This window comes from Leguminivora glycinivorella, chromosome 19 (assembly GCF_023078275.1).
Source record: "Leguminivora glycinivorella isolate SPB_JAAS2020 chromosome 19, LegGlyc_1.1, whole genome shotgun sequence".
Lineage (NCBI taxonomy): Eukaryota > Metazoa > Arthropoda > Insecta > Lepidoptera > Tortricidae > Leguminivora > Leguminivora glycinivorella.
Genome location: NC_062989.1, coordinates 5,575,080 through 5,587,887, shown reverse-complemented (window position 1 = coordinate 5,587,887; position 12,808 = coordinate 5,575,080). Strand labels below are relative to the sequence as shown.

The 12,808-nt window shown below is 35.9% G+C and overlaps 1 protein-coding gene across 1 annotated transcript in view; it reads left to right on the top strand.

Moving 5' to 3' along the window:
• LOC125236739 (LIM/homeobox protein Lhx1) overlaps positions 1–12,808 on the top strand; it is an 88,051-nt gene that overhangs the window by 47,628 nt on the left and 27,615 nt on the right. Inside the window, 3 exon segments of the mRNA XM_048143658.1 lie at positions 4,321–4,478; positions 5,235–5,259; positions 5,262–5,452. Coding sequence (XP_047999615.1) covers positions 4,321–4,478; positions 5,235–5,259; positions 5,262–5,452 — 374 coding nt within the window.

The window sequence follows — 12,808 nt, the reverse complement described above, 5'->3', positions numbered from 1 at the left end:
AAAAATCACGTCAATCGGTCGCTCCGTTTTGCCGTGAAAGACGGACAAACAAACAGACACACACACTTTCCCATTTATAATATTAGTATGGATGGTGGTCAAGAACCTACTTTTTTACAGCAAAAGTCAATTCTGACACTACCAGCCACAAATATGAATAACTGGCAGAGTATATTAATCTTGCGCTGACTTGCGTGATTTGCGCAAGTCATCGGGGGGAAACAGGCCGAATTAGGCGGCGCGATAAAAAGATTTCCGAAAACTTAATGACGTTACGCTACGAAGCTACTAACCTCTTGAATACAAGTCACTTGGAGGAATCCATATTAATATTATAAATGGGAAAGTGTGTGTCTGTTTATTTGTCTTCAAATCAAGGGTGAACAGGCATTTCTGACCGAGCTCACTCCATCGTAGGCCACGTCTTTTCCTTTGGCTAGTCTGTGGTCAAGAGTAAGCCCATTCATAAAAAAAAATTCGTTTTTCACAGCAAAACGGAGCGACGAATTGAGGTGAAGTGGAAATAGGTAGTTGAAGGGATGGAGAGTGACTGGCTTTTGTCTCTTTCTAACCCCCCAAGGCTGAAATGGGGGGTGGAAGTTATGGAGCATTCTGCAATTTTCGAGTTTAACGCGAGCGAAGCCGCGGGCAAAAGCTAGTAAGAAATAAAAAAAAACATGAGCTTGTTGCGAAAAACTGAAAATTTGTTTTTCGCGGGAGTCTCTCAAGTTTGGTTTTGATGATTTGGCTCTAATAAGAAGCAGCATTTGAAGTGTTTGTTTACTACACGAAACATGTGTCTCTGGTAGAATGTAGGTGACTATAGTAATCAAATTTGATTCTGTGATCTATAGTATTTTGAACTCAAATTTGATCAACCCATTAGTTCAAAGTTGTTACCTAATTCAAAATACTTAAGTTGTGTTATCGCAACCGAGCGCTCGATCATACCGTGTGTGGTATCAAATTAAAGGGCTTTGCGAGTAGTTTATAAATATATATCACATTATAGGACATCACATTTTCTAAACAAAATATGAGAAAATGTCAAAAGAAAATTGATGAAGGCTCGTTTTCAAAAAATTGGCCAATAATAGCAATTATAATCACTAAGGCATAATAGCAATTTAAGTAAACGTTGCAGATTAATTTAGTACAAAACTTACCGATGTGATGTATTTTCAAAGAAATTGTCACTTAACTTTAGGTAATTTCTGTTAATTCTGTTACTTCAAAAACTTAAAATAAAAATCTAGTTAAATTTAAGGATAAAATTATAACCCTTCATAATTTACAAATAAGATCGACTGATTCAGCTTGAAACGTGCATGAATTCATAATTAATTTAGTGAGTTAGTTTTCAAAAATCCAGTCTTAAAAAATCAAGATCAAAACTTGAATTAAATAAATCTATTGGATAACGGAAAGTGTAGTATTTCACCGACTAAAACTATCAATTTTACATTCTTTTGACGTTTTTTTTTGAAAGCAGCCTTAACTGTTACTGTTACTTCAAAAAGTTAATTTAAATAAAAATAACCCTTCATAATTTACCTGCTTGATGTGAATGCTCGAACAAGATCAAAAATGTAAATATCAATATTCGTCACTTTTCAAATTCGCGTCAAAACTCATTAATACTGGCTGAACGTTATCCTTAACCCTAACTTCATTTAAAACGCAACGATATTCCAAATTCAAATTTGAATAAATAAATTGTCGGGGCTCGTAGGGTTGTCAGTTGTTCGCATATCGGCGCTCGGACAAGCTCATCGCGCTGTCAGATGCTGGCTGTAGCCGCGGGCTGTGCCCGAAAAAAAAAACATTTTACAGATGTAGCCTCGTGAATTTTGATTAGATTCTTACATTTTAGGGCGCTGAAGGAAGTTTTATCAAAAGAGTATCTATCTTAACACGTCTTTCTTTCGTTTGAATATGTAAAGACATTGTTAAATACTTTTGCACAGCTATAGGTATTTGGAGCAGATGCCTATGAACAAAGTAACCTCAAAACAGATTGTACTGTAACTAACCTAACCACAAAATTTAATTATTGAAAAAACCCCCGATTTAGTGGACTAACTCAGCTTTCAAAAAAAAACTATCTGAATCGGTTTATACCTACGTTCGTGAGCTACGATGCCACAGACAGACACACAAACACAGACAAAGAGACAGACACGTAAAACTTATAACACCCCATCTTTTTTGCGTCAAGGGTTAAAAAATAATATTAACTATCCAAGATATTCATTTTGGTTATATTTTTACTCCATCATACTCGATTTGCTATTAGAAACAGGCGTCTACATTTTCCGAATTTCCACCTATTTATAAATGTCTTGCCAAACTATAGGTACCATAATGAATAATAGGTACAGCTAATAGACAGCTGTGCCCTCTCCGGGCCGCAAATATTTTATATCCGCGACCCCCGTGTTTGTCGAGGGTAAACGGTTTTCGCGCCCCTACCACGAGTGGAGCAGAGCTGGAGGCACTTTTTAAAAATAAATTATGACCATAGACCAGAGCATCTGGCCAGTTCGTTCGAAATTGAAAAGAAAATTTTAGGAAGGTAGCTTGCAGCCTGTAGGTACAAACATTAACAGAACAATTTGTGTCATAGGTTCGTAGACTACATAACTGATGACAGTTCCACATATTGTTACCAGGTACAAATAAATTTAGAGGTGTTTAAGTAAAAATCTAAAAAATGCATACCTATACTTAAACACGCCTACTGGCCTACTGCACCCGGGCGAATTACTTTTTAAGATTTTTTTTTTCTTTTGTCTCAGTAAAAAAAAATGTTATCTATAGGACATCCAACGTTTTCCAGACATATTCTCAATTTTCAAAACCGTGAACAAAATTTATATTTCCATATATATGTTTCGATAAAAAATATTTCATGAATTTTCACTTACATCTTAAAAGTAAGGGCTAAACTTTAACCACCCGCCACAGAACGTCACATCGCTCTATTTCATCCCCGCCAGTTGCGTCTTTTTTCATCCGAACCGCCTCGAGAGGTAAGTAATTGTTTTTGCGGCTAATTCCTCCCCCGTTGGGGTGTAGAAATTGCATTTTTATTTAGTTTAGGAGCACGATTACTTTTTGATAGGTTCAATCTAATTGTAAAGGGTTCTGGTTATGAGAGCAGATAGACGTATGGTATGATTGGAAAATAATGTCGTTATAGTTTATTTAGTTTTCTAATGGATAGTTGATTACGAATTTATGAATAGTGTAGGCAGCGTTTAACTGTGAAATCATTCTTAAAAAAATGCATTGAGCTAATATTTATCAAGATAATTATTTAAAAAAAAACTACACGTTATAATATACTTGCAAATTAGTAATCTTTTTGATTTCTATTCATCACAAAGTAACGCCTGATTCCATCGATTATTTAAGACAATCAATGAATGTAACACTTATATTGCACACCTATTTACATCGTTAGAAGTGGCAACTTTACCTTCCGTGGTAACTTTTGTATATAAATTGACAATGGGTAAAGTTGACGCAGTTTAAGGTAATGTTTCGTTGAAACAAAAATATTTTTTTTATGATGATTTTGCAGTAACTATACAAGTATTTAGGTACATTTCAGCTATTTCAATGTTGTTTTGTTTTTCATGAACAATTTTTTCCCCCAATACCTAAAATTAAAGTTCTCAGTCTCTCTGATCACGTTTGGCGCCACCTATGACACATACCTGTACATTATAAAACTCGCTTCCAACCTCACATTAATTGAAGTGCCAACACCAGCCCCGCCTTCGTCACCGCAAACTACATGTGAACACAATGTTCAGTAATATGACAAAATACTATGTAATTGTACAGCACGTATTGAGCGTTTGTATCGTTTATAGGCGTGGTGACGTTATTTATATTCTGAAAAATAAATAATAAATATGTATCTACAAGAATGACAGACGTTTTTATAAATTACAAAATGGAGGAAAAGAGTAAACTACTAATGTATCTTTGCAATCGATTTTACAACAAAAAACTGCCATCAGCATAACTAATCGCTTGTTTAGGTAACTTTTTCTTAGTCTTTTTCATAGGCTTAGGTTAATATGGCAATGCCATGATTATAATGTTTTTAATTTTGTCTGGTACCTCATCCGCGAAATATTGTCAGGCGTATTGATAAGGTATTCGTTTCTTAAATAATTCGTCGTTTAGTACCCAAATGATGTCTTTTTGAGCTTACTGTGGGAATAGTTTTATAACTATCTACCTATTAAATTGTCTCCTACATTAAATTTATTTATCGTAATTAACGATTTTTTTCCATTGTTACAGCGGACTCCCTCCTAGGCTCAGGATCAGACGACGAAGAGGAAGATGAATCCCGCGCAGCGAACAACTCTAGCAGTCCCGCGCATGCGCCGCATCCCGCGCTACATTCTGAGCTCTCGCATAATGGGGACGCGAAGCCTCATGACGACTCGGAGGACCAGGTGGGTACTATGAGAGTTGCTGGCATGGACTTGGCAGACTACACTGAGAGAAAACACAACCAGTTTTCATGTTCGTTCAACAAGTTTTTTGGTTAAAATAGCGCCTACGTGCTCTTTGGTTCAAACAACAAGCTACTTGTCATTTGAATCGGCAATAAGTATATTTGAATCAACAAGTAAATTTTATAAAAACAACCTGACACATATTGTTTTAAACATACGTTTGGCTGATTCAAACGGATAAACCGCAACAAGTCGAACTTGTTAAATTCACAATGCAAATTTCTCTCAGTGTATGGACTACTGACCCTTGAACTCATGCAATGATGAATGAAGAATGTTGTGGTTGATTCAACGCGGATGGCAATGTTTAAATAGTATTAAGGATGACTCACACCAGATAGATTCGGGGAATGGGTCCAGACCGAGGTGGCCGATAGGGATTTCGATTTCCGTGAGAAATTATCGGTGATAATGTGTTATTTTCTGTAGAAAGCGTCGGTTGGCTTGGTCCGAACCTGGACTGTTCTAGCGTGAGTTATTGTTTTTAAACCCATCTTTTCCGAATGAAAGATAGAGTATACAAATTTGAGAATTTCTCTCCTATGATGATCTTCGTAACAAAACATTTTATATGCTGATATTTTCCACTTTAGCATCTGGATACTTTTAAACTTAACAATACCTCCACCATCTCTTCCAAATCTCCCCAGCACCCGACCACATAGTCGCATTCAGTTGTTTCTCTACTCCCAGGGCTCGCTGGATGGAGACGCGGAGACCCGGACTCCCAGGCCGAGAACAAGTCCCCGGACGACGGCAACGGGGGCTCGAAGCGGAGAGGCCCTAGGACGACGATCAAGGCGAAGCAGCTGGAGATCTTGAAGTCGGCGTTTTCACAGACGCCGAAGCCGACGAGACATATACGGGAACAGTTGGCGAAGGAGACGGGGCTTCCGATGAGGGTTATACAGGTCAGTCTTTGAACTCTTTGATAATCAGACATCGTAACTTTTCCAGCAATTTCGGTGCAGCATGGTATAGGAAAAATTGAATTTTGCTGTTATCAATCCTAATTACTTATTCCAGCTTCGGGCAGACACATTCCTTTAACGTGACAATGTTCCAACCAAATTGCAAAAAAAGTTACGATCACTGTTGATAATACAGTTAGAAATATAGTCAAGTTTGATTACAATGTGCAGTAGCTCTTGTCAAACAATAAAGATTATGCTTAATCCGCCAAAAAAGAAGTCAACGAACTCACACAGCAACTTCTTGCATTTTGACAAAGGAATTCCTTTAGGTACTTACAAACTTATGACATATTCCAAGAGGATCACGCAATTTAAAAAAATCTATAACTAATCAATCAAAATCTCTGGTACGTTAATAGGAGGGCTAACTTTTAAATGAACATTGTCAAAATCATTTCAGAAAGGGAATCGAAATTATTCGGAGTTGAAAGCGCTCAATCGACTTCAACACACAAAGACGTCAATTCGACTGCCTGAATTGAAAGTCCTTTAGGTCCACGGCCGTTTACACAGGTCTTGAATAGGTATTCATTCGAACATAAGTTCTACTGTTACATAGTTCTACTGTTTGTTGGAATGTGACAACATAGGACACCGTTACCTCATAGATGTTCCGTATTTTTCTTTTCGACACGGGTTTCTTTAAAAATAAACCTTTTTAGTACAGATGGTGCCTTTTTTACACATTAGTGCGAGAAGTGGTTCATTTCTTATCAGGTCGAAACTTCGGAGGCCATTTTTACTGAAAAACGTCGTACGATACACGTGCGAAAAGGAACGTAACTCGTGTCGATTTAAAATACATCCTTCGGTCGTATTTTAATTTATCGCCACTCGTTTCGAACTTCCTTTTTTACGCCTTGTATCGTAATGTACTATTAAGGTATTGACTATGACCTTCTACAAACTGAATACTAAAGTTTACATAATTTTATCCCTAAAAATAACTTAACCACTAAATCAAATACCTTAGAACTGTAACAAATGACGAGCACTTCGTCATGGCATCGCAAATTGAATATCGCAGTGACAAATATCCTTATTAACGAACGCACCCGACTCGCAAGTTTTGAACGCAACTTTATTTACGGCGGCGTTTGTCGAATGTCTCATTCTGAAATTGGAATTTTCTTATCGAACTTGCTGCTTTGTGATTTTAGGTTTAGTTCATTTTGAGGGAGTTTGATGGGATTTGCATTTAAATACGTGTGTAGCAAGAAATACGTTTCATTTCTGCAACTAAGTACCTACAAACTTATTTACACAATAAACAGAATCAATTTTTCATCGAAATACTTTGCACTCTAGATAATAAAAAAAAACTTTGCACACTTGCAAAAAGGCTAAGCAGCGTCAAGAGTGGCAACATTACCTACTTTGATTTTTTTATTTTATTTTGAAGCAACTTTACCATTACCATAACAACTTTACCACAACAAACTTGAAAAAAAAAGTATGCATTATAATTTCTAAAACTTAACAACCCTGTCCTGTCACCAACATCGCAAGACGTCAAATTAAAATATGAGCCAATAAGGGATCGCCGCTCGTCGACAGGGCCGTCACGCGGGAGAAATTACGATATATGAACTTATTAAAATATCTTAGACTTTTTGTTACTTCGCGGTCGGATGACGGCGCGTCGTGTTGCTATTTTGACATCTTCCTGCTTCGTTTGGAAGTAATAATTTTATTTCCAGCTTCTGTTTACGTTTGTGACGTAAGGTGAAATTAGTTTTGTTCACATATTGACCGGTGGAATTTGAAAATGATGATTATGGAAATTTTTGTAACTTCAGTGAATGAGTAGCAAATCAGATAGGTATAAAGCAGAAATATACGACTACGAGCCATGTTGCGGAATTTCTTGGAACTATTTTCTTCACACTAAACTGAACTGTCACTTTATACATCAGAATAACAGCGCCCTCCTGACAATAGTCATATATTTCTGGTCAGGCATTATATTCATACGTTTTGATCAGTTTCGGCCACTTTCGGCACAAAAGAGACTGCAACTTTTTTAAATACGGTAACCGATCAAATGTTGGTCTGATATAAAGTGTCTTACATCTTTAACATCCCAACTTTGCACATTTCTAAGATACCGTTACAAACATTATCCTCATACGCGGCCCGCCAAAGGAAGCCTAAATTTGTCAACGACAGCTAAATACCTATGCCAAATCGATTCCCACCTATACGCGGCACCTTCAAACGCGTCGAACCGGTACTTACCAGTTAACACCGGATTACGCCAGAAAAACTTTTACAGTTATAGCAAAACCACTCACATATAGCTTGTCACAACATCCTCAACAAGTACAAGATAAGGTTTATTATTCCGTTTCACTAGTAGTATTTTATTGTGGTTTTTCTAGACCGACATGTGGTGGCAGAAGCATTTGACACGCGCGATCTGGCGAGACTTGACGGATGACGGCAAAAAAAGAAAAAAGTTGTTTATGAATCCACTTAACATACTTGACATTATTGGATGAACAATATTTGTCTTTGGTTTGTGGGTGCTAAATGGTGGTATCGATTACAATACAATACACTTTTTTCTTTGTCTTTGGTTAGTTATATTATTGTTTTTACTATGGTTTTTAGGGTTCCGTAGTCAACTAAACCCTGTTTCGGTATCGTCCGTCCGTCCGTCCGTCCGTCCGTCCGTCCGTCCGTCCGTCCATCCGTCCGCGGATAATACTGTAAGCACTTTTGGTACCAATATGTATATCAATCACGCCAACAAAGTGCAAAAATAAAAAATGGAAAAAAATGTTTTATTAGGGTAGCCCCCCTACATGTAAAGTGGGGGCTGATTTTTTTTTCATTTCAACCCTAACGTGTGATATATTGTTGGATAGGTATTTAAAAATTAATAAGGGTTTACTAAGATAGTTTTTTGATAATACTATAATCGCTCCTAAAGGAAAAAAAGTGCGTCCCCCCCTCTAACTTTTGAACCATATGTTTAAAAAATATGGAAAAAATCACAAAAGTAGAACTTTATAAAGACTTTCTAGGAAAATTGTTTTGAACTATTAGTATTTGGCTTTCTTTTGGCCGGTTTTCTATTAGTATTTGGCTTTCTTTGCGCAGTTTTATGTCGCCATTTCCATAATTTATTCGTGTATGAAATTATTTTTCACATTAGGTATTATATATGTAGGTCATCATACTACTTACAATTCATTTGGAAGATACAATATTGCTACATATTTCATAAAGCCGTTTAATGTCTCCCGATCGTAATACTTAAAACTAAGGGTCACTGCACACGTTATATTTTCCTAAATCTTTTATTATATTATACTTTTATTCTTCAAGCTCTTCGAGTTACATATTATAAAGTAAAACAATACCAGATATCGCTTAACTACTAGCTACCGTATTAAATATTTTGTTCTACTCGTATTGTTTCTAACTCTCCGAACAAGATAATCCTCAACGAAATTAATTACTCAACTTGTCGCTCTTACCTTACATTTACAAACACTCAAGAAACGTATTTTTTCCTCACCGACAAAAAGTGAGACAAAGAGGAAGGGGCAAAAAGCGTGACGGACAGGATCTCGAGACATCTGGTGGCGTAGTGAATCGGCTTCCATGTGTAGTGTTTTGATGAACTTTTAAAAGTTTAATAGGGAAGAAAGTAACTTTTTAGAAAAAGGAAGTTTCAAAGTAGGTAACTTTTAGGATATCGTCAAATTTGACAACATTGCCTTAGATTATTTTTTGGGAAACTGATCTTCAAACGTGGCAACATTGCCTTCGGCTTTTTTTAGTAACCTGAAATTAAGAGAAATTGGATTACTAATTTCTTATATTGAAAAAATTGTTTATATTTTATTGTGTAAATAAATATAGTAAAATGTTTGTATAGTATTACTTATTTAAGAATAATTGAGGTCTTATAAATACACTGATTTAAGTAGTTTAATATGACAACAATATATTTCAATTAATGACTATGATATATATATATATATAGTACGTTATTAACTAAACAAAAGTATGTAATGTATGTAATTGCTCCCCTAAATTACTTATAAACACGTATAATGTCGGTAAGATACAAAAAACATGGTAAAAATAATATACATAATATAATTTAAGATGGCGGCTTCTTTATAAGACTATAAAAATGATTAAAAAATATGTTACAAGCACCAATCGGCATACAATTCCGGCACTTTATTTAAAAGCGATCAATCAAAACGCTGGAAGCATTTCATGTCATTTGTCATTTCCTTCAAAATCCCCTCCAAGTTCAGGGTAACCACCTGTTTGACGATAATAAACTAATGCGGGCAAGTGCGAGTCGGATTTAAGCTTCGAGGATAATCGCCTACCGAAAAATAAAATAAAATTAGTTTTCGTTAACTGCCATCTACTTTTACACTAGAGCGTTAGAGATAATAAATATAGGTACATAAAACGTCACAATATTATTATTTATTTTAAAATTTAAAATATTTTTATATATACTAGTATCTATATTTTACATTATGATATTTATGATTCACTGTTATACTTTATAATTTAAGGACATTAAGACATGAACTTAACTAATCCATACTAATATATTATAAATGGGAAAGTATGTGTGTCTGTTTGTTTGTCCGTCTTTCACGGCAAAACGAAGCGTCGAACAGACGTGATTTTTTAGGTGGAGATAGTTGAAGGGATGGAGAGTGACATATGTAGGCTACTTCTTGTCTCTTTCTAACGCGAGCGAAGCATTTCATGTCATTTGTCATTTCCTTCAAAATCCCCTCCAAGTTCAGGGTAACCACCTGTTTGACGATAATAAACTAATGCGGGCAAGTGCGAGTCGGATTTAAGCTTCGTGGATAGTCGCCTACTGAAAAATGAAATAAAATTAGTTTTCGTTAACTGCCATCCACTTTTACACTAGAGCGTTAGAGATAATATATAGGTACATAAAACGTCACAATATTATTATTAATTTTAAAATTTTAAATATTTTTATATATACTAGTATCTATATTTTACATTATGATTCACTGTTATACTTTATAATTTAAGGACATTAAGACATACAAACTTTCAATCTCTTTTTCAACCCCTTCATCCCTTTTTTCACCCCTTATTTGCCAAGAGTGGCACTGAAGCTTTAGTAGTTTCATGTGTTCTGCCTACCCCTTTATGGGATACAGGCGTGATTGTATGTATGTATGTATGTATTAAGACATGAACTTAACTAATCCATACTAATATATTATAAATGGGAAAGTATGTGTGTCTGTTTGTTTGTCCGTCTTTCACGGCAAAACCAAGCGTCGAACAGACGTGATTTTTTAGGTGGAGATAGTTGAAGGGATGGAGAGTGACATATGTAGGCTACTTCTTGTCTCTTTCTAACGCGAGCGAAGCCGCGGGCAAAAGCTAGTGGGAACATAATTGTAATAAATACTTACATAATAATATATTTAGGCGATGGCTATTTTCGGACGTTATTGCCGCGTGGATGCGTATTTTATTTACTTAAAAAAATATAACAGAGACTTTATTAAAAAAATACAATCCTTAAAACTTTCACAGCTAGTATTGAAACTCGGTTCTTATTAGGTTCAGTCGCCTTTCCTAGGGCCCATTTCTCGAAGCTCCAAGTTACAATTTACAAGTGGTAGTCAATGGCTAATATGACAAGTTGGAAAAAGACTTCCGCTTGTAACTTGTAACTTGTCATATTAGAGAACAACCACTTGTAAATTGTAACTTGTAGCTTCGATAAATGGGCCCCAGGGGCCCATTTCTCGAAAGGTAAAAGTCTTGTATTACAAGTGTGTTTCCATGGAAACCCATACGATTTGACAGTTCGCGCACTTGTAATACCCTGTAAGAAACGGGCCCCAGTGGCCCGTTTCTCGAAAGCTTGTATTAAAGTGTGTTTTCATAGCAACCCATACGATTTGACAGTTCGCGCACTTGTAATACAAGGCTTGTACCTTTCGAGAAACGGGCTCCAGGTCTACGAAACCCTAAAATAGCTTGATAAAAAATTTACAGTTAATGAATTCACAACGATTATTTATAACGATTATTTTCCGTCGTAGTGTCATCATCGTAGTTACAAATTACCTTATTACTCAAGGAATATTCAGTACTCGTACGAAATTTGCATTTTTAATAACGTATAAAAACATTTATCAAACGTAATTAGGCGATAGTTGTTGTTATTAAAGTAAGTGGCAAATTGATGTCGTTTTAATTATGATTATTAACATATCAGTATCTTTTACTTATATGTATACATTGTATACCTGTACCTAACTATAGTTTTTGATCCAATAGGTACCTACTATATTGATTACAAATTTTCTTGACAATCTATGAGAAGACAATTTTTGTTGTACTTTTATTTACAAACGATTCAAATGTATACTAGTTTTTTAGGGTTCCGTAGTCAACTAGGAACCCTTATAGTTTCGCCATGTCTGTCTGTCCGTCCGTCCGTCCGTCCGTCCGTCCGTCCGTCCGTCCGCGGATAATCTCAGTAACCGTTAGCACTAGAAAGCTGAAATTTGGTACCAATATGTATTTCAATCACGCCGACAAAGTGCAAAAATAAAAAATGGAAAAAAATGTTTTATTAGGGTACCCCCCCTACATGTAAAGTGGGGGCTGATATTTTTGTTCATTCCAACCCCAACGTGTGATATATTGTTGAATAGGTATTTAAAAATGAATAAGAGTTTACTAAGATGGTTTTTTGATAATATTAGTATTTTCGGAAATAATCGCTCCTAAAGGAAAAAAAAGTGCGTTCCCCCCCCCCCCCCTCTAACTTTTGAACCGTATGTTTAAAAAATATGAAAAAAAAACACAAAAGTAGAACTTTATAAAGACTTTCTAGGAAAATTGTTTTGAACTTGATAGGTTCAGTAGTTTTTGAGAAAAATACGGAAAACTACGGAACCCTACACTGAGCGTGGCCCGACACGCTCTTGGCCGGTTTTTTTTACGGATTGCCAAAAACTTTTATCACTCGACGATTATGGAGCAAAACAGAAAAGTTTGTTTCAGTACGTACGCGGAAAAGAGGAAATTCGTAACTGGTGTCAAATTAAGAACAGTCGTGTATTGATTTATCGCACCCTTTTTAGACAACCGGTCTGGCCTAGCGCGTAGTGACTCCTGCTACGCCGCGGTCCCGGGTGTGAATCCTGGTAAGGGCATTTATTTGTGCGATGAGCACAGATATTTGTTTTCTTTGTATAATTATATATATCGTTGTCTGAGTACCTGCAAGACAAGCCTTCT